The 21,953-nt window shown below is 34.1% G+C and overlaps 3 protein-coding genes across 4 annotated transcripts; 2 read left to right on the forward strand and 1 right to left on the reverse strand.

Moving 5' to 3' along the window:
- The first annotated feature begins 1,327 nt into the window (after positions 1-1,327).
- On the forward strand, positions 1,328-8,388 carry LOC108482906 (PHD finger protein EHD3). The gene is made up of 7 exons (XM_017786009.2): positions 1,328-1,505; positions 1,949-2,207; positions 3,922-4,110; positions 4,222-4,509; positions 6,394-6,483; positions 6,609-6,650; positions 6,992-8,388. The coding sequence occupies exons 2-7, from the start codon at positions 1,977-1,979 to the stop codon at positions 7,907-7,909; spliced, it is 1,758 nt and encodes a 585-aa protein (XP_017641498.1). The 5' UTR covers positions 1,328-1,505; positions 1,949-1,976; the 3' UTR covers positions 7,910-8,388.
- Positions 8,389-10,202: 1,814 nt separating this feature from the next.
- On the forward strand, positions 10,203-16,760 carry LOC108482905 (PHD finger protein EHD3-like). Its single transcript, XM_017786004.2, has 7 exons — positions 10,203-10,402; positions 10,828-11,086; positions 11,694-11,882; positions 11,994-12,326; positions 14,171-14,260; positions 14,375-14,416; positions 15,121-16,760. Exons 2-7 carry the CDS (start codon positions 10,856-10,858, stop codon positions 16,036-16,038), a joined length of 1,803 nt encoding a protein of 600 aa, XP_017641493.1. The 5' UTR covers positions 10,203-10,402; positions 10,828-10,855; the 3' UTR covers positions 16,039-16,760.
- A 2,526-nt stretch (positions 16,761-19,286) lies between these two features.
- On the reverse strand, positions 19,287-21,926 carry LOC108480643 (uncharacterized). 2 transcript variants are annotated; one of them, XM_017783696.2, is made up of 5 exons: positions 21,563-21,926; positions 20,967-21,105; positions 20,634-20,665; positions 20,040-20,126; positions 19,287-19,811 (listed from the first exon to the last, which is right to left on the reverse strand). In XM_017783696.2, exons 1-5 carry the CDS (start codon positions 21,797-21,799, stop codon positions 19,677-19,679), a joined length of 630 nt encoding a protein of 209 aa, XP_017639185.1. In that variant the 5' UTR covers positions 21,800-21,926; the 3' UTR covers positions 19,287-19,676. The 2 variants fall into 2 exon arrangements, with proteins under 2 accessions (XP_017639185.1, XP_017639186.1); XM_017783697.2 differs by lacking the exon at positions 20,040-20,126 and having other exon boundaries at positions 21,563-21,923.
- Between the last annotated feature and the right edge of the window lie 27 nt (positions 21,927-21,953).

Below are 21,953 nucleotides of genomic sequence, written 5' to 3' on the forward strand. Positions count from 1 at the left end.
ATCAAATTCTCACTCTAACATATACTTATGACTATTAGGTATTTTTACCAATTAAGCCCTTTTGCTCGTTTTCACTTAAAACCGAGTAGCACAAGTTGTCTAACATAATTTAAAACCTCATATTGTATCATAAAACACCAGAATACACAAATTTTACCTATGGGCATTTTTCCAAATATGAACCCTAGGTTGAATTATTGCTAGCATAAGCTAAATCAAGTTACCGAGACTCCAAAAACGTAAAGAACTTGAAAAACGGGGTTAGAACGAACTTACAATTGAGCTTGGGAAGCTTGAAAACCCTAGCCATGGAGTCTCCCTTGGTATACACGTCCATGGTGAAGAAGATGAGCAAAATTGGCTTTTAATTTTGTATTTTAATTCATTTTACCCTAAATGACCAAAATACCCTTACTACTAAACTTTCCAAAATTTCATCCATGTCCAATTTTGTCCATAACTTAGAAATTGGTCAAATTTCTATTTAAGACCTCCTAATTAATATTTCAAATCAATTTCATACTAGAAACTTCTAGAATGCATGTTTTGCAACGTATTCAATTTAGTCCCTAACTTCGAATTAAACACTTTATGCATAGAATTTCTTCACGAAATTTTCACACAATTATGCAATCATATCATAGACCTCAAAATAATCATAAAATAATTATTTATATCTCAGATTTTGTGGTCCCGAAACCTCTGTTCCAACTAGACCCAATTTTGGGCTATTACAAAAATACTAAACTATACTTTTTATTTACATTAAAAATTATTATAACACTTAAAAAATTAAAGCACTGAAATACAATTATTAATAAAATGAAAATTTAAGATTTACATATTAAAGAAATACAATTTTAAGATGAATATTATGATTTACTTTTATGAACTACATTAAAATTTTGACGAGCTTTCAAGGATTATTTCGACAATATCCCATTTTTTATAAGATGCTGAAAACTAAAGCCACCCTTTATTTCTTCCACTTACTTATTTTTAAAAAAGAGAAGGAATTTTTTATTAAAATAGAATCAAGTGATGATAATATAAAATAATTTTGAACTTTGATGAAATATTAGAATAAATAGAGTAAAATTAGAGTAATCTAGAAAAAAATTGGTTCATATCTAAGAAAAAAATATTAAATATATATGTTTTTCCTTACTGGCAACGTGACATCCAAATTTTAAATATCGCATATTCAAAAATTTAATGAAATTTTATTAATAATGTTATCAGATAAGTAAATAAATTAAAATTTTGATAGAAAGATTAAATTTTAAAAATACAGAGCATAAGGACTGTAGACACAATTAAACCCTATACAAAATGTACAAACCAAAACAAAATTAAAACTCAAACTCTGTAGTAGTCACCTATTTTCTTTTTTTTTTTCTTGAGAAAAAAAAAATACATGGATAAGTAAGTTTCTGACAAATAATAGTGAAACAATTTCCCAATTTTTTAGGGTTTCAATTTCAGGTCTCAAATTTTCAACTCAGGTTAACCTTCCTTCTTCTTCTTCTTCTTCTTTATTTTTTTCTTCTCTTTAGATTTCTTCTTGGTATTCGGTGTTCGGTACTCGAGAAAATTCAGGGAGGGAAAAAAGACAGAGAATAATGGTGTTGTTTATTAATTTGATTTATTGTTTTTAATCTTCAAATTATTCTTAACTTAGTAAATAGTGAAGCTCAGTTTAATTTCTTAGCTTAGTTTGGATTTCTTTTATCGTTTTTTGGTGAGGCTAAAGCAGGGGATGATTTATTTAGAGTTCAATTTTCTTTTTAGATATTTCCTTTGTTTTCTGTCTGCCTAAAGTTTTTTTTACTGAATTTGCTTGGTTTTTACGTCTAATCTAATGATTTTTGAAAATGTGAATTTGCAAGACAATGTCGGTTTATTACAGAGATATCCTAATTATGTGGTGAAATGCTTGCAAAACTAGGGTTTTGTACTGTTTTGTGAAGGTGGATATGGGTGCTGAGGAGGGGACAAGAAACGGTGAAGGAGCAGAGATTGGGGAGGAGATTAAGTGCTTCAAGAGTGAACCAGTGAATAATGGGTTTGGGTCTTTATTTGTAAACGATTCTGGTGATGGGAGCTCAGGAGCAAGTGAGAGTTTGCGAACATATAAGAGACGGAGACAGTTAAGGTCAACTTCAAATATCGAAGTGCAAGATGGTGGGAGAGCTTCTACAGACCAGGTAGATTTTGATTAATGTTTTTCAATATGTATGCTTGAAGTGATAGGTGCTAAGTATCTTTCTTTATTGTACTATTCAAATGTTGAGATGGGCTTATTCTGATTATGTTCACCAATTCATGTTACAAGATTTGTTTTTCCTTTAGTTAAAGAGCTTTCTTATTGTAGATTTGGATTATGGATTGAAAAATATTAACTTGTTTTTAATCAGATGGAAAGCTCTGCCTGGAGACTATCCTATGAGTATGAGCAGAAGGTGTGACTGGGTCGTTGGGTACATAAAATACAATTTCAAGCTACTGTGTTAAGTCTAAAACTGGTTTGCATAATATGAGATAAATATGTGATTTTTTGATGTCTAGAAATATAATGAATAGTTGTTATGTAATGATGGTATTTGGAAAGTCAAATGATTTTCAGGATGGCATTGTTGGTTGAATGGTCATTTTTTCAACTTTTTTTTTTTGCCCTTTGAGCATTGAGAGTGATAGAAAATGTTTACAAGAGATATTGATTCTACAAATCCTCTGAAAGCCTCATGTATAGTTCTGTAATGCCTCATCAATATGTGTATCTTAATCTAGCTTGAACCTGTGAAAGTTTCAGCATCAGACACGAATATGTTTAATTCTTCTCATATGGACAAATATTTGTCAGCTGAAGAGGAGAGATGTATTTCACAAATTTTAGTCCTGTATCACAAGGAAAGTAATACTCCTTTTGTCAAGTTTCCTGTTTTTGTTGCTATGTAATCCCATATGTTTTATGAAAAAATATAATTCCAGCATCAGAAATAAGTCACACAGCATGATCTAATTCCTTCATTATGACTTCAAGCCCCCTTCAGGTAACTAATAGATAATGATTAAGCAGAAGCTTTTGAATTTAGTGAAGCAAGATATGGTCCCATATGCCACCCTGTCATGGAACCCATGGATGATGAAACCGGAAAAGTTTCTCAATATCTAAAGCAAGATTTCACGTTTTCTTTTGCAACTACAATATGGTACACAAATATGCAGATTTGCATATATTCTTTAGCAACACAATTGATACCAAACAATGAATTCTTTTATTTAAATTTGATGTAATTTTATTAATTTTTGGTTGGTACATGGCATTTGAGTAATTAACAATGATTAAACTTTTATCAGATTGGCAGCTGAAACTTTTTCTTCTCTAATGTGGCTTTTGACTGACTCACTCTAGAAAAACCCTTTTATGTAAGGCTTCTAGATCTTGTGACTTTGAAGCTGGGATTTCCTTCTTTAAGTCAGTCGGAGGTTTAGTAATGGAAGTCTTAATTGTAAGGAAAAGACAAGGCAGATGTTTGACTTTGAGATTTTATTTTATTTTTACCTTTTATGGATTAATTTTTTCATCTCGTGCTTTTGTACATCCAATGTTGAGGGGCCTGGTATGGTTAATTGATTTGTATTTCAGTTATCCTATAGATTTAGTTCTACGATTCTTCTGGTTCAGTAATGAAAGGTATACTTATTCTTTCTCCTTGTGGGAAATTTGTAGTTATATGATTTGTTTAATTGCATTAGTCATACATGCGATATTGTCTTTCTTTTTTTTTTTTTTAATATGAGTACCTGAGTATTCTATTTGGGCTGACGTGTTGTGGTCTTTGTTATTCTTTTGTCCTAAGAACAGTTGGTTTGTTTGATTTGTTTAACATGCTAAGGGATTCTAATTTTGTTGAGCAGGTCACTCTTCCTTTTACAGATCATTGTGCTTCTTTAAATGATTCCAATTATTGTCTACAAAGGAAGTGGAGAAATGTTGTTTTGGAGAACATGCATCAGTTTTTAAGTGGTGATGAAGGTGGTATACAACGTTGCATTCAAGATGCACTTTTATTTCATCAAGAAAATGATTGTAATGTGACAGTTAAGGTTTGTGCTGTTATCTGAACTCCATGTGGTCTATGACGTATTCCAGTGGTATTTTTCTTGTTGGTTTCCTTTATAATATATTTGAAAAGTTGTTTTATGATTCTTTCACAGGATTCTGATACTTGTCATGAAGATAAACAGAACTGCTCTCCACAATCCGGGCAGATTCCTAATGGGTCTTATAAGGAATTAAATCCTCAAACTACCACTGAGAGGTGTCAACGTGTTTTTTTTGATGTTATAATTTCAGAAAAGTTCACATCTTTGTGTAAGCTTCTGTTAGAGAATTTCCAAGGGATTAAGCTTGACAATCTTTTTCACTTAAGTCTAATAAACTCAAGGATGAAAGACGGAGAGTACGAGAGATCACCTATGCTTTTTGCATCAGATATTCAGGAGGTAATTTATTTAACCATTTTTATTTGTATGCATTGCCTGAATGGAGTTGCTTAGTTAAAAGGTAATAATGTTTGGCTTTTTCATTACCCCTGAAAACCAAGATGTTGATAAGTGAAACAGCTTCATGCTCTATGTGTGTGTGTGTGTTGGTGTTCTTTAAAACAATTGCAGAGTTCGTCATTTAGTTTATTTTCAATGGCTATGATTGTTAAAAGTTTACAAAAATGAACAAAGAAGAGCTTATAAATAGGGGAGTTACTCTTTGTCAACAGCTTGAATTTAGAGAAGTTCCCATCTAACTCATAGTTAATTATGTGTTGTGAGAATTAGGGTCATTGTGAGACTTCAGATAAATTCTTTGCCATATTCGATGAAGAGAGGTTTATTGTGAGGCTTCAGATTAATTCTTCTCTTCGTCTTTGGCATATTTGCAATGATTCAAGAATCTGCTGTTTACTGATATAGGCTTTTACTAATTCTGTCCAGATTGAAGTCTCAATGTAAGGGACCTTTTAATTTCTTGAAGGTACTCTGTTTATAATTGTAAGTGCATTGATAATTAGCCTTTCCTTTTTTACTTCAGGCAAAATTAGAGTGATCGGAAGCATTTTGACACTGTTTTCCATAGAGTTTACGTACAAGCTATTTCTTTTTTACAGAGAAGGCCAATGTTCCACCTTAAAAGGGATACTTTCTTTTGTCTAAAGCAGCTACTAAACTATTCTAGTATAATATAAACCCAGTATGCCTACTAGTAAAAAGACACTTCAGCTCCTTAGGACTTTGGTGTATTTGGTCTCTTCTTGCCTGTTTACGACTTCAGTGTTTAGGAGTTCTGTTTGAAGATTAATAATAGGGAAGAGTGACTGTTGAATTGGGGTGCCTTGCTTATGATTAGAACAGGGCTTAATGGGCAATTGAATCGCTAATTGCTCCACAAAGCTTTTGAATCTGATTCATTCCTACGACTTGAATCAATTGCTTTTGTGCAGTTAAATTCCTGCCTTTAGTTTCATTCATCTAACTGTGCTGAATGATGGTCACAAGAGGTTGGCTGGAGGATTAAACCCTATGTATTGTAAGTCTTGTTGACTGCTTATAGTTAGAGAAGGAGGTCGTAATAAGAAGAATGCTTAAAATTGTTTATTATCTTTCTAAAAGAAAGTAAACTGTTCTTAATTCTAGTTCTATGCATAAAGAGTAATTATTTATATTTGATTATCGGCATTCTTTTAAATCTTCTTTCTAGTTGATTATTGCACTTTCTCTCCTTTTTTTTTTGTTTGGGGGGGGGGGGAGGTATAGGGTACTTGGTTTTCCCTAACTTTTTGTTGCACGCAATAAACCTGTGCAAATGCATTATTCCTTTTCTGTTAGGTTTAGGGCAATACAATTTGAGGCGATAATGTTCTTATTTGTCTCTTGTGGTACCCTTTCTTTACATTACTACAGATTTCAAATTATTTTTCTTTTCTTCTGCTTCACTAGACTGAAGTTACACGTCTCCAAAGAATCTAATTAATAACATCTCTTTTGATACCCTTACTGTTCATTCATTCTTTCTTCCCATGCCAAATTTTTCTTTAAATTGAACATCTCCAAACAATCGTTGTGGTTCTTAAGCTGTTATCAGACCATCTTAGTTGATTCGTTTAGTTCCATTAATGAGTTTGTATGTTGTTAGAAGGAAACGAAAAACTTTGGGGTTTAACATGTTTTAATATACACACGCAACTCTAATCTAAAGTTTGATGCATTTTCTAAAGAAAAATGAAATTCTTATAATCACAAAAAATCAAAATGGCTGCTCCCTGTAGTAGATTCAGTTCTTTTTGTTATTATTCTATATATATATTTCTGTTAACCTAAATACCTCCTGTGCAGGTATGGAGAAAACTTCAAGTACTAGGATCAGAAATTATATCCCTTGCGAAGAGCCTTTCAAACATCACAAGTGCTTCCTGTAGTGAACAAGTGAGTTAATGAACATACACTGTGCTACTCTTGTTATTTTAATTTTAGTAATTTGCTTAAAAAAGAACTATTGCATTGATAATGAGTTATGATTTTATTGTGATGCTTTTTCTTCAATCTTTCAGGTTGGATGTTCTGGTGGCATTGCTGAAAAGGAGGAACATGAGGTAAGCATTCATGAATTAGCTTATAGTGTGCATTGGCTAGTTGGTTTGCTTCTATCCTGCTTGTTTTTATGACAGGATGAGGCATGTTTCCTGCTGGCATCTTGTAGTCATATTCTGTTCTGCGTTGCTGTCTGAATTTAGCATTTGTAGAGCATTTTGAGGGATATTTGAATTCAGCATTTGTATAGAATCTTGATTTTAACACAGTAGGACTCTGACCTGAATTGTTCTGTAGCTTTTTATTGCATTACATGCATGTAGTCTGTATTACATGTTAAGAATCTGATTTAAAGGTTGGGTTTATCCCTGAGAAATATTCTGAATTTTGTTCTACGAAACAGTTCTGTACTCGGGAATCAGAAATTCTTGCTAAACGGGAGCAAATTGAAGCATGTGGTGTCTTTAAAGTTTGCACTTGCAGGTTTTGTGGGGAGAAAGCAGATGGGAAGGACTGTTTAGTATGTGATTCATGTGAGGAAATGTACCATGTTGCCTGTATTGAGCCTGCTGTGAAAGTGATTCCTCCAAAAAGTTGGTATTGTGCCAGATGCACCAGTAATGGAATGGGATCTCCACATGAGAACTGTGTGATATGTGACAGACTGAATGCCCCACGGACTCTCAACAGCAATGTTGCTGATGAAAATTATAATGAACATTTTGAAACATTTACTGAATTGGAAGAAAATTCAAACTGTAGTGTTGGTAGTTGGCTTCAGTTATCACCAGGGAGCAAAACCCGGCTTGTTTGCAAAATTTGTGGAGGTAATTTTGTAAAAGGTGAGAAGTTAAGGAGTTGCGAGCATCCTTACTGCCCCAATAAATATTACCATGTTAGGTGCCTGACAATGAAGCAGTTAAAAACATATTGTTCTCGCTGGTACTGCCCTTCTTGTCTGTGTAGAGCTTGCCTTGCTGACAAAGATGATGATAAGATTGTTTTATGTGATGGCTGTGATGCTGCATACCACATTTATTGCATGAAACCACCACGAACTTCAATCCCAAGCGGAAAATGGTTTTGTAGAAAATGTGATGCTGGGATCCAGCGAATACATAGAGCTAAAAGAGCATATGAAAGTAAGCTGAAATTGAAGGGCATAGGAGGTAAAATGGCATATGGTAATCTGGAATTGAGCCGGAATCAGGGAGAGAAAGAGGAATCTGATAAAAGTAGAGGTGGAATGGACATGCTTCTATCTGCTGCCAGTACTCTACACTTTGTGGAGAAGTTGAATGCGAATGGCAAGAAGAGTTAGAAAGACCTTGCACTTGGGAGGACATAACATGATATGATTTGTTTTTCACGGTATAATGCCTTTACCTTTTCTATTATGGATAGCTCAGATTGACAACTTATTTTCACTTCATTTTTTGGGCTGGGAAGCAGATTGGTGTAGGTGTAGGTTATTAACTTCATTAGATTTTACTAGCATTTGGATGAATAGCTATGATCAAAAAACGAATTAAAAAATTAATAGCATTTGTATGATCTCTGCTTGATCAATGGGATTGCCAAACTGTAAGATCCTGTTGGTACAGAAAATCATCCACTAACAGGTACGATTGAACTAATGTTAGTTTGTAGTTTGAGAATAGATAGTTTTAGTGTCAAAAGTGAATGTTTCCCAACAATGTTGTAGAATTGTGGAGAAAACTCTAACCAAACAGCCTGTTGTAAGCTATGAAAAGTTTAGTCTAATTGGATGATTACCTTTTGTTATGCTTTTGGATATAATTTTTGCTTCACCAGGGGAGTTGGCCCTATGCTTTATCCTTGTTTTTTCATTAATCTTTGTCCTTGTTTTTCCTAATCTCTCCTTTTCATTAAATTTAAGTAGGGAAAGAAAAAAAAAATCAATTGAAGCAGATTCTGAATTTGTAAGTTGTAATGTATACTCTCTCTCTATTGTTGTTTGCTTAGATATTTTTTAATTTAGCTTTTGATATAGAAAAGGAAAGACTACATATACACTATTTTGACCATAAGAAAAAAAAATTGCAATGTTGAAGCTTGTAGATTCATTAAAAAATAATGCCCTTGTTGTTTAGAATCCTGCATGTATTAGGTACATGAATGTGTTACATTTTCATCTTTTTATGACTATATTTCATGTGACTGGCGCTTCTTTGGATGTTATTTTATACCCATGTTTGAATGTGTTTTTTTTTTTTGTTGGATAAGAATATTTCGACATAGATGCATTAAGTGAAGAATGCTATTGGTGGATAGACTCTGTTAACTTGGAAGCATTATGTTGTTGCTACATTTTGAACAAACTAATGTATTAGTATTTTAGTACTTTTTTTTGCCTATAGGGAATTAAAGAAAACAATGTTAAATAACTAATGTATTAGTATTAGTATTAGTATTAGTATTTTAGTATTTTGATTTTGATTTTGATTTTGATTTTGACAACAGAAAAGATGAGAGAACATTTTAGCTATGTCAATTTAAGTAATTAATTTGTATTTTTCAAATCATAACAGAAATATTATCTTTATTATATATATTTTTTGGGTTTTCAGTCCATCTATTATAAAATAGAACATGGATGGTATTGTGTGGGTTCAATCCTGGATGGGTACTTTGAGGGGGCTTCTATTATTAAATTTTTGGTTTTAAGTGTCTTGAGATATTTGCTAATGCTGTTTTTTTTTTTTAAATTCTAATGGCAAATGCTGCTTTTTAAACCTAATAGAATGCTCTTTTCCAAGTTTTATAATTATTATTTTATATATTTTAATTGAGAATTTTTATTTTTACAATTTTTAAACTTGTATTTTTTTAATCTTAGGAAAAAATTAATAAAAACCTTTTTGATACATCTATTATTGATTTATAAAGGCTTGGGTATGTGTATATATAAAAATAATATCGTCACACAAAGAAAATTATATTGGATGGTAATTCTCTGTGGTCTTTATGTAGAAAATGAAATAAATAGTATATATAAATAATAATAACTACTCCATTTGTGGTCCGACCCACAAGTTGACTACATAGGATTTTTCTTTTCTTCTTGGTTTGTTGACCTCTTTTCGGGTTTTCGGTCATTTGAGCAACCGACACCTGTCAGTTTTTCCTTACTGGCAACCTCAACCAACCAGTTCCAGATCCGACCCAACTAAGCAAAGGTCTAACTTTGTCCCAGTCCCTGTACTTTCTGAATTCCTGAAATTTAATCCGTTTACTTTTTCTTTAAAAGAATACTTATGCTTGTAATTCTTAGAATTTAGTTTCTCTACTTGTTTGATTTAAAATTAAAGTCTAGTTAATAAATTTATCAATTAAAATTGGTTAACTTTGAATATATATTCAATTGATTTTTAAATTTTAAATCAAGCATTTGAATATTAAAATATCGCATGTTCAAATTTAATAAAATTTTATTAATAGTGGTATCAATTGATTTCAACTTTAATTTTTAAATAAGATAAGTGCATAGATTAAATTTTGGAATTAAAATTGAAAGATTAAATTTTAAAAATACAGAGAGTACAAGGACTTCAGATAGAATTAAACCCTAAAAAGAAGTACAAAGAAAAATGCCAAAACAAAAGTAAACTCAAACACAATTTACACACTGCTGTAGTTACTATTTTCATTTCTTTTTTCTTGAGAAAAAAAAAATACACGGATAAGACGGGGAAGCTGCACAGCAAAGCCGAAGTTTCTCACGGAAAATAATAGTAAAACAATTTTCCAATTTTTTAGGGTTTCAATTTCGGGTCTAATATTTTCAACTCAGGTAAACCTTCCTCCTCCTTTACTATTTTTTTCTTGTTATTTGGTGTTTGGTACTCAAGGAAATGCAGGAGGGAAAAAAGACAGAGAATAATGAAGTTGTATATTAATTTGATTTATTGTTTTTAATTTTCAAATGATCCTTAGTGAAGTTCATTTGAATTACTTAGCTTAGTTTGGATGATTTCTTTTATCGTTTTTTGGTGAAGCTAGGGGATGATATATTTAGACTTCAATTTTCTTTTTGGATATTCCCTTTGTTTTCTGTATGCCTAAAGTTTTTTTTTTTTTTTACTGAATTTGCTTGTTTTTTCGTCTAATCTGATGATTTTTGAAGTGCTTATGTCATAATTTAATGTGAATTTGGAAGATAATGTTGGTTTATTACAGAGATATCCTAACTCTGTGGTGATATGCTTGGAAAACTAGGGTTTTGTTCTGTTTTGTGAAGGTGGAGATGGGTGTTGAAGAGGGGACAATCAACAGTGAAGGAGCAGAGATTGGGGAGGAGATTAAGTGCTTCAAGATTGAACCAGTGAATAATGGTTTTGGTTCTGAATTTGCAAATGATTCTGGTGATGGGAGTTCTGGGGCAAGTGAGAGTTTACGAACATATAAGAGGCGGAGACAGTTAAGGTCAAGTTCAATTACTGAAGTGCAAGATGGTGGGAGAGCTTCTATAGACCAGGTAGATTTCGATTAATGTGTTTCCATATGTATGTTAGAAGTTATAGACGCTAAGTATTTTTCTTTCTTGTACTATTTAAATGTTGAGATAGGCATATTCTGATTCTGTTCTCCAATTCTTGTTACAACATTTGTTTTTCCTTTAGTTAAAGAGCTTTCTTATTTTAGATTTGGATTATGGATTGAAAAATATTAACTTGTTTGCAATTAGATGGAAAGCTCTGCCTGGAGACTATCCTATGAGTATGAGCAGAAGGTGTGACTGGGTCGTTGGGTACATAAAATACAATTTCAAGCAACTGTGTTAAGTCCAAAACTGGTGTGCATAATATGAGATAAATATGTGAGTTTTTGATGTCTAGAAATATAATTAATAGCTGTTAGTTACTCTTTCTCTTTGTGGGAAATTTGTAGTTATATCATTTATTTGATTGCACTAGTGAAACATGCAATATTGTCTTTCTTTCTTTCTTTCCTTTTTTTAATATGAGTACCTGAGTATTCTATTTGGGCTGACATGTTGTGGTCTTTGTTATTCTTTTGTCCTAAGAACAGTTGGTTTGTTTGATATGTTTAACATGCTAAGCGATTCTAATTTTTGTGAGCAGGTCACTCTTCCTTTTACAGATCATTGTGCTTCTTTAAATGATTCCAATTATCGTCTACAAAGGAAGTGGAGAAATGTTGTATTGGAGAACATGCATCAGTTTTTAAGTGGTGATGAAGGTGGTATACGACGTTGCATTCAAGATGCACTTGTATTTCATCAAGAAAATGATTGTAATGTGACAGTTAAGGTTTGTGCTGTTATCTGAACTCCATATGGTCTATGACGTATTCCAGTGGTATTTTTCTTGTTGGTTTCCTTCATAATATGTTTGAAAAGTTGTTTTATGATTCTTTCATAGGATTCTGATACTTGTCATGAAGATAAACAGAACTGCTCTCCACAAGCCGGGCAGATTCCTAATGGAAATCAGCATACTGCTGAGGAGCTGGAGGGTGTTATATCTAATGGGTCTTATAACGAATTAAATCCTAAAACTACCACTGAGAGGTGTCAACGTGTTTTCTTTGATGTTATAATTTCAGAAAAGTTCACATCTTTGTGTAAGCTTCTGTTAGAGAATTTCCAAGGGATTAAGCTTGACAATCTTTTTCACTTAAGTCTAATAAACTCAAGGATGAAAGAGGGAGAGTATGAGCAATCACCTATGCTTTTCACATCAGATATTCAGGAGGTAATCTATTTAACCATTTTTATTTGTATGCATTGCTTGAATGGAGTTGTTTAGTTAAAAGGTAAAATGTTTGGCTTTTTCTTTACCCCTAAAAACCAAGATGTTGATAAGTGAAACAGCTTCATGCTATATGTGTGTGTGTGTCTGCGTTCTTTAAAACAATTGAAGAGTTCAGAATTTAGTTTATTTTCAATGGCAGTGATTGTTAAAAGGTCACAAGAATGAACAAAGGAACACTTATAAATAGGGGAGTTACTCTTTGTCAACAGCTTGAATTTAAAGAAGTTCCCATCTAACTCATAGTTAATTATGTGTTGTGAGAATTAGGGTCATTGTGAGACTTCAGATAAATTCTTTGCCAATATTCGATGAAGAGAGGTTTGATGTGAAACTTCAAATCAATTCTTCTCTTCATCTTTGGCATATTTGCAATGATTCAAGAATCTATTGTTTACTGATATAGGCTTTTACTAATTCTGTCCAGATTGAAGTCTCAATGTAAGGGACCTTTTAATTTCTTGAAGGTACTCTGTTTATAATTGTAAGTGCATTGATAATGAGCCTTTCCTTTTTACTTCAGGCAAAGTTAGAGTGATCGGAAGCATTTTAACGTTGTTTTCCATAGAGTTTACCCACAAGCTATTTCTTTTTCACAGAGAAGGCCAATGTTCCACCTTAAAAGGGCTAGTTTTCTTTTGTATAAAGCAGCTACTAAACTAATCTAGTATAACATAACCCAGTATGCCTACTAGTAAAACGACAGTTCAGCTTCTTAGGACTTTGGTGTATTTGATTTCTTCTTTCCTGTATACGACTTAAGTGTTTAGGAGTCTGTTTGATGATTAATGATAGGGAAGAGTTACTGTTGAATTGGGGTGCCTTGCTTATCACTAGAACATGGCTTAATGGCTGGTTCAATCACTAATTGCTCCACAAAGTGTTCAAATCTGATTTGTTCCCACAACTTGAATCAATTGCTCTTGTGCAGTTAAATGCCTGCCTTTAGTTTCATTCATCTAACTGTGCTGATTGATGGTCACAAGAACTTGGCTGAAGGATTAAACCCTCTGTATTGCAAGTCATGTCGACTGCTTAGAGTTAGAAAAGGAGGTTGTAATAAGTAGAAGGCTTAAAATTGTTTATTATCATTGCAAGTCATGTCGACTGCTTAGAGTTAGAAAAGGAGGTAGTAATAAGTAGAAGGCTTAGAATTGTTTATTATCTCCCTAAAAGAAAGTCAATTGTTCTTAATTCTAGTTCTCTGCATAAAGAGTAATTATTTATCCTTGATTATCAGCCTTTTTTCAAACTAGTTTCTCGTTGATCGTGTTTGTGCATACATGGTGTTTTTCCTTTTCTGCTAATTTAGTGCAATACGATTTGAGACGATAATGTCCTTATTTGTCTCCTGTGGTACCCTTTCATTTCATTAATACAGATTTCAAATTATTTTTCTTTTCTGCTTCACTAGACTGAAGTTACACATTTCCAAAGAAGTTAATTAATAACATCTCTTTTGATACCCTTACTGTTCATTCATCTTTCTTCCGATGTCAATTTTTTCTTTAAATTGCACATCTCCAAACAATCTTTGTGGTTCATTAGCTGTTATCAGATCATCTTTGTTGATTCGTTTAGTTCCATTAATGAGCTTGTATGTTGTTAGAAGGAAACAAAAAGCCTTGGAGTTTAATATGTTTTAATATACACACAACTTTAATCTAAAGTTTGATGCATTTTCTAAAGAAAAAGGAAATGCTTATAAAGTTTCCAGAAGAAATCAAAATGGCTGCTTCCTGTAGTGTATATATATATTACTCTTAAGCTAAATACCTCCGGTGCAGGTATGGAGAAAACTTCAAGGACTTGGATCCGAAATTATATCCCTTGCGAAGAGCCTTTCAAACATTACAAGTGCTTCCTGTAGTGAACAAGTGAGTTAATGAACATACACTGTGCTTCTCTTGTTTTTTGAAATTTAGTAATTTGCTTAAAAAAACTATTGCTTTGATAGCGAGTTATGTGATGCTTTTTCTTCAATCTTTCAGGTTGGATGTTCTGTTGGCAGTGCTGAAAAGGAGAAACATGAGGTAAGCATTCATGAATTAGCTTATAGTGTGCATTGGCATGCTTGTATCAGCAGAATGCATTACTGTTTTTTCAAACTTTAGTTGTAGATGCATTCTTAACTTTTATGTCAGAAAAGAGCCATATTGGATAATTTAGGGGTGCATTTGGTGTTTCAGAGCTTGGATAAAAATTGATGTAAGCCTAGACTTCGGAATTTCCACTGCTCTTATGTTTGGACTGATTTCAACGGAAGTGCTGCAGTGGACTGGTGGGTTAGGATTCCCATATATAGAATTTTGTCTTTATTTTTGTGCTTCAAAATTGTCAACTGGGCCCTCTTTTATTTTGGTTTCCTTATTTAAACACCCTAATGGTGTGGGAAATTCAAGTAAACCTTTATAGCCTTCGTGCTGGCTAGTTGGTTGCCTTCTATCTATCCTGCTTGTTTGTATGACAGGACCCGGCATGTTTTCTGCTGTCATCTTGTAGTCATATTCTGTTCTTCTTTGCTATCTGAATTTAGTATTTGTAGAGCACTTTGAGGGCTATTTGAATTCAGCATTTGTATAGAACATTGATTTCGACACAGTAGGACTCTGTCCTGAATTGTTCTCTAGTTTTAATTGCTTTACATGCAAGTAATCTATATTATATGTTAGGAATCTGATTTAAAAGTTGGGTTCATGCCTGAGAAATATTCTGAATTTTGTTCAATGAAAAACAGTTCTGTACTCGGGAATCAGAAACTCTTGCTAAACCGGAGCAAATTGAAGCTTGTGGTGTCTTTAAAGTTTGCACTTGCAGGTATTGTGGGGAGAAAGCAGATGGAAAGGATTGTTTTGTGTGTGATTCATGTGAGGAAATGTACCATGTTGCCTGTATTGAGCCTGCTGTGAAAATGATTCCTCGAAAAAGTTGGTATTGTGCCAGCTGCACCAGTAATGGAATGGGGTCTCCACATGAGAACTGTGTGATATGTAACAGACTGAATGCCCCACGGACTCTCAACAGCAATGTTGCTGATGAAAATTATGATGAACATTTTGAAACATTTACTGAATTGGAAGAAAATTCAAACTGTAGTGTTGGTAATGGGCTTCAGTTATCACTGGGGAGCAAAACCCGGCATGTTTGCAAAATTTGTGGAGGTAATTTTGTCAAAGGTGAGAAGTTAAGGAGTTGCGAGCATCCTTACTGCCCCAATAAATATTACCATGTTAGGTGCCTGACAATGAAGCAGTTAAAAACATATTGTTCTCGCTGGTACTGCCCTTCTTGTCTGTGTAGAGCTTGCCTTGCTGACAAAGATGATGATAAGATTGTTTTATGTGATGGCTGTGATGCTGCATACCACATTTATTGCATGAAACCACCAAGAACTTCAATCCCAAGCGGAAAATGGTTTTGTAGAAAATGTGATGCTGGGATCCAGCGAATACAGAGAGCTAAAAGAGCATATGAAAGTAAGCTGAAAATGAAGGGCATAGGAGGTAAAATGGCATATGGTAATCTGGAATTGAGCCGGAATCAGGGAGAGAAAGAGGAATCTGATAGAAGTAGAGGTGGAATGGACATGCTTCTATCTGCTGCCAGTACTCTACACTTTGAGGAGAAGTTGAATGCAACTCGCAAGAAGAGTTAGAAAGACCTTGCACTTGGGAGGACATAACATGATATGATCTGTTTTCACGGTATAATGCCTTTACCTTTTCGATTATGGATAACTCTGATTGACAACTTATTTTTACTTCATTTTTTGGGCTGGGAAGCAGATTGTTGTAGGTGTAGGTTATTAACTTCATTAGATTTTTCTAGCATTTGGGTAAATAGCTATGAGCAAAATACAAATCCAAAGGCTGTATATTTTCTGCTTGGCACACATTGGGAGTTGTATGATCTCTGCTTGATCAATGGGATCGCCAAACTGTTAGATCCTGATGGTACAGAAAATCGTCCACTAACAGGTATGATTGAACTAATGTTAGTGTTTACTTTGAGAATAGATAGTTTTAGCGTCAAAAGTGAATGTTCCCAAGTAATGTTGTATAATTGTGGAGAAAACTCTGACCAAACAGCTTGTTGTAAGCCATGAAAAGTCTAGTCTAATTGTATGATTACCTTTTGTTATGCTTTCGGATAGCATTTTTGCTTCACCAGTAGGTCAGTTGGCCCTATGCTTTATCCTTGTTATTTCATTAATCTTCGGCCTTGTTTTTCCTAATCTCTCTTTTCCATTAAATTTAAATGGGGAAAGAAAAAAAAAATCAATTGAAGCAGATTCTGGATTTGTAAATTGTAATTTATACTCTCTCTATGTTGTTGTTTGCTTATATATTAATTTAGTTTTGATGTTGGAAAAGGAAAGCCTACATTAAGAAAGAAAGTGAAGAGTGTTAGTGATGGATAGAGTCTGTTAACTTGGAAGCACCATGAACAAACTATTATATTAGTACCTTTTTTTGTCATGGAGGGAATTGAAGAAAACATTGTTAAATAACCGGAAATATGATTTTGATTTTGTCAACAGAAGCCATCTTTTATCGTAATCTCATTTAACAACATATATTTATATTCCTATTAGAATGCTAATACGATATTATATTATGAATAATGCTTAACGTTGCCAGATCTTAAACCCATCCTAACCACCTAGACTACAACAAGGTTATCATTTTACAAAAATATTATTTATATCTTCTCTGTGATCTTATTTATCATCACTTCATTTATAGTGCATGAGTTAACAGTGATTTGCTCTTAAATCAATTGTAAATACATCAAAAAATTTTACTGGTATCATTTAGTAAATATCTCAAGACCGATTATTTAACTTAAAGCCACAAAATTCTAATAAAAGCACCCTCAAAAGTACCCACAACATGCCATCCCGTTCCATTTTATAGATTGATTGAAAACCCAAAAAATAAAGTATAATAAAGAAATCATATTTCTGTTATGATTTTTAAAAATCCAAAGAGGCATTAGAATATATTGAACTCAAAATGGGGGCTGTAAATTTGAATTTAGAAAATGCACGCTCTCGTTTTGAGAAACCTCTTTAAATTGTATAAAACAAGTTGGCATCGAAAATTATCCATATATTCTACAAAAATTTAAGATTGCCCTAAGCTAGCTGGGGTTTAGACTCCTAAAGGAACTACCGAGTTCTATCTCATAGTACCTCCATTTTCTAGCTTCCAAAAATATTTTTTTTATGATAAAAAAACAAACAAAGTCTACATCAAATTAAATTGATCGAAAGTACCTTTAGTTTTATCTTAATTTAGAACTTCTAATGCATCATGAGGGACTCATAACTTTATTATAAACTTGTAAGTTTGTCCTCCATCTTAAATTCAACTTTATCAAACAGTCAGCAACTCAACCATTGCCTTTCAGTTCTCATGATTCGTTGGACCCTCCTAAGCACGATAATGCTCAATTCCACTAACATAATATCTTGTATGGCTCGAGCTACCTCCAAGTTATTAGTATGAATTATAATTATATTAAATCCTTTACTAAGTAGAATAAGCATGCCATTCGAAATACCTCATAGTTCAGCCTCAAAGACCGTGCATTTCCCAAGGTAATAATTTTAACTCAATATCCAATCTCTATTTTGATCTTACGATACTCAATCAGCAGAAACAGTTTTAAACCCTCCATCCACCGCACCATTAGTGAATAAATGCATCCAATTAACCGGCAAGAATGTTCGAGTACCAGAGGCATGATTATTTAGTTTAACTCCATTATGACTTAGCTCATACTGTTGTGCTCAACTATAGAAAACTTTAACAACCTCAAGGGTACTCCATGTTATGCCTTGAAAAATAAAAAGATTCCTATTCTTTCTTCCAAATGCGCGAAGCTAATATCCCAAAATGACACGACCAAGATGTCCCTCCTCCAAACAGCCTCGTGGAACAACAAAGATTGAAAGTTAACCAGTTCTGTAAATCCAACAAAAAGAACCTGTTCTGTTGATCAGTTGGAACGATTTCCAACCACACCTCTTTTGCTGTCAAACAATCCCGTAACACATGAAGAATACCCTCTGTTCTAGCTTCCGAAGAAAATCTTTATGTTACAAATATTAATTAGCTTTAATTTCGTTCTGTTGTTTCGATGAACAAAATACAGATCAATCCAATTGTAACCTCAAGTAATTTAACTTGATAAATAGCAATGCTTGATTACACTAGAACAAAAGGATAAAAGAATCAGAATCAATAGAGCACCAAATTAAACCCCGCTCACAATTGCTTACGGGGATTGCCCTTCCATTGAATCCGTTCACACGAGGTCGCAAATCAACCATCAGTCGTCATCTATGAGAACCACGACAGTCCACGTGATGTCTGTCGTGGCACCAAATGTCCCTGCCACGTATTGCGGAAATGGTAATGGATGGGGTGGATCCTGGGAGAGAAACTAGTGTGAGCGAAGATGGTTCATCACTTGGAGCAATAGTTTTCAGAGGGCCAAAAATGGTAGATTGCCTAAAGGAATCAACACCTACCTCTTCATGCATGCCAGAGGATGTGTGGGGTTTTATACTGGGGATGTTGGTGTTGCATATCCTCATGGGTATTAGAGATGAAGGATCGATTCAAGGATGTGATTAGTAGTGGGGGGTATATAAGCAGCGCCGGAGTCTAGTCTGTTTTGTGCTTGAATCTGGAGGCAGCTTTCGTAAGTTTGAAGGAAGTCGAAAAGACAACAGCGAAAGAGATGATAGAATATTGCCGGGCCAAGCTCCCGCATTATATGGCATCTAAAACAGTGGTGTTCAATTAAGTTTGAGCTGAGGAAAATGGCCAAGGCTTTTAGGCTAGGATTGTTTTAAGAACATAAGCCATAAGACACACATACAGTAGAATTGCCTTTTGAATAGCCATAATTTAATAGTTTATACCATTTTGTCTAACAATGACTAATATTCATACATGCACTTGGGAGAATTTACCTGTACATGGTCTCATGGTTTAAGTTTAACAAAGGTTGTCCTTCAAGTTCAAAACAGCACACCCCATTTGCATAAGCTTTTAGAACCCATACTACTGTCTGATATTATGCCTACAAAGTTCTTCCTTGATGCCAAATTCTAAGCAAATCCAAAATTTTTCAATTGTATAGCTTCGTTCATGCTCCATGCTAGGTTGAGGAATCCTTGTCCGTGCTATATCTTCATCTACCGACTGAATTCTCAATTACAGAGGGCTGATGACTCTACCATCATTCTTCCTGTCAGTAACAACTGCTCTTCATGTAAAATCAAGAAGACTCGGTACTATCACCTACCATATAACGGTTTTTATCGGTACTCAGGCCTGAAGAATGAAGCTGCTTTCTTTTCTTTATAAGATGCGATGCAGTTTTCCTGTCGTCTTGTGCCTCCACAGAATCAGGCTGCATAAAAATACAGCTTTAGTAAACCTGACTACTGCAGTCTACTTTGCCCGAGGATTTCCCTCTTTGCCCAGGACAAGAATACAAGGCTAGAGAGTAGAGACCAATTTAGCCAGAGACATTAGACTTCAAAGTTATAAGAAGCAGCTTAAAAATCTGACGAAGCACACTTCCTCAAAGTATGAGGCCATGCAAAGTAATACGGAATGAAAAGTACCAAAAATGTACCTTGATAGCTAATGCCCTGCCAAAACTCTCAATGGCACTATCGGGCTCTCCGAAGTTTAATTGTGATCTACCAAGAGTAATCCATGCCTAAAACAAAATACAACCTCATAAACACACAAGCACTTTGGCATTGAATGTACGCTGCAATAACAGTGGTACTTCTGACTAAAAATTCTTTCTAATGAAGTTGCTGACAGAAATAACATTTCAAATTGCAATCTCTCAGCATTAGCTAGCAGCCACCATACATATAGCAGGGACAGGAAACCTAGGGAAACTAGTTGCCCATGTGGAAAGTCAACCACTTCTAAGGATTAGAATACAAACTATTTTCCTCCTCATTAGCTAAATTTGTGCAACATTATGGTAGCCATTAATTTGATGATAAACTACAAAGTACCCGGGGTAAAACAATGGAAATGAGCTCAAATTTTGCATATATATACCAGAGTGCAAGTTAGAAATGTTCCAAATACTTTGAGAAATATGAGCGTCATGTTTATGGAACATAATTATAAAGGGGTATGATGTTTTTCAAGGTATATAATACAGCTTAACGTTTGATATCTCATTCAGGTTACAGGTTTGACATACCTCAGCCCATGATGGTTCCAATTCAGTGGCTCCTGCCAAGTAGAATCCACAGATAAGCAGACAAAAGTTTAAACTTACATATTCATTTTTTCACATTGCAACAACAACAACAACAAAAACCCAAAAAAAAATAAAAATAAAAAACGCAATAAACCCATAGTGCATTACAGATCAGAAGGCATAAACATGCTGAATATACCGTGCATTGCATTCTATAACTAGTCATCTTGTCTGAGGAATTTTAAATAAAATAAGCAGTTAAACAATGTCACCAAAATACAAGTAACTGAAAACTGCATCAGAAACATGAGTGAAAAAGAAAGTGAAACTTACGAGTGGCTGCCTTCAATGCACTCCATGCATCCCCTAGTTCGAGTAGAACTTGTGCCTTCTGTTCAAGCAAAACTGCATTTTCAGGCATCAAATTAAGTGCTGTCTCCCACTTCCCAAGTGCTTCCCGGTACTTCCCATCCTTCAAAAGAAATTATCCATCACAACAAATACATCCTATCAAGTATGACAAAAAAAAAAAAAAAAAAGGAACACCGTTTCATGCAAATGGAAAGACTAGTAAATGACCCATTTAACAATATCTAAAGCTGAACTCCCCCTTTTCCACCGTTAGATGGCTAAAATCCTATCGGCGGCTGAAAATGAATCCAACTTGGGTTATTTCATCTCATAGCACTATAATTGAGCCAAATTCAAGGTAATAGAAATACCACAAAGAAAAGGGCCCAAAAACCTCATGATCAACCAACAAAATGATAAAATTCGTCATTATCAACACATTAAGTTACATAAATAAAGACAATATAAGATCTTCACCGTATTCCCAATTTGATAATTCAATCAAGACTGTATCCCTTTCAACACCGAAAATCAATCATTTGGAAACAGGGCAGAAGGAAAAAGAAAAAAAGGAAAACCTCAGCAAGCTTGTTGCCTTGGGCTTGGAAGGATTGGGCAAGTTGTTTAAAGTCAGAATCCAAAGCATCAGCAGAGGGTTTGTCTTGATGTTGAGAATGGGCGTGTTCTTGATTCTGCAACTGCATATCATCATGCGAGGGATCTTGTTGATCAAAGGGAAGATTAGGGTAGCTTGCAATAGCTTCCCTGGACCGCTTCTTGTTGTTGTTCTTGTTCTTGTTCCACGTTAGCTTCATCTCTTCTGCTACTCCTTGTTCTTTTCTTTTCTTTTTTTTTTTTTTTTTACTTGACACTTCGATATCCAGCGTCGTTCATTGTCCAAATAGAGAGATCGGTCGGGTCGGGTCAGCTCATTTTGGTTTCAAATTCTGATCCAGTTTATATTCATGA

Source organism: Gossypium arboreum, chromosome 5 (genome assembly GCF_025698485.1).
Source record: "Gossypium arboreum isolate Shixiya-1 chromosome 5, ASM2569848v2, whole genome shotgun sequence".
Classification (NCBI taxonomy): Eukaryota; Viridiplantae; Streptophyta; class Magnoliopsida; order Malvales; family Malvaceae; genus Gossypium; species Gossypium arboreum.

Coding starts and splice junctions, on each gene's coding strand:
- LOC108482906 (XM_017786009.2), top strand. CDS start 1,977: ATGGGTGCTGAGGAGGGGACAAGAAACGGTGAAGGAGCAGAGATTGGG. Junction 4,111..4,221: donor ATTGTAATGTGACAGTTAAG/GTTTGTGCTGTT, acceptor ATTCTTTCACAG/GATTCTGATACTTGTCATGA. Junction 6,651..6,991: donor CTGAAAAGGAGGAACATGAG/GTAAGCATTCAT, acceptor TCTACGAAACAG/TTCTGTACTCGGGAATCAGA.
- LOC108482905 (XM_017786004.2), top strand. CDS start 10,856: ATGGGTGTTGAAGAGGGGACAATCAACAGTGAAGGAGCAGAGATTGGG. Junction 12,327..14,170: donor TCACATCAGATATTCAGGAG/GTAATCTATTTA, acceptor CCTCCGGTGCAG/GTATGGAGAAAACTTCAAGG. Junction 14,417..15,120: donor CTGAAAAGGAGAAACATGAG/GTAAGCATTCAT, acceptor AATGAAAAACAG/TTCTGTACTCGGGAATCAGA.
- LOC108480643 (XM_017783696.2), bottom strand. CDS start 21,799: ATGAAGCTAACGTGGAACAAGAACAAGAACAACAACAAGAAGCGGTCC. Junction 21,106..21,562: donor AAGGCAACAAGCTTGCTGAG/GTTTTCCTTTTT, acceptor TTTCTTTTGAAG/GATGGGAAGTACCGGGAAGC. Junction 20,127..20,633: donor TGGAACCATCATGGGCTGAG/GTATGTCAAACC, acceptor ATTTTGTTTTAG/GCATGGATTACTCTTGGTAG.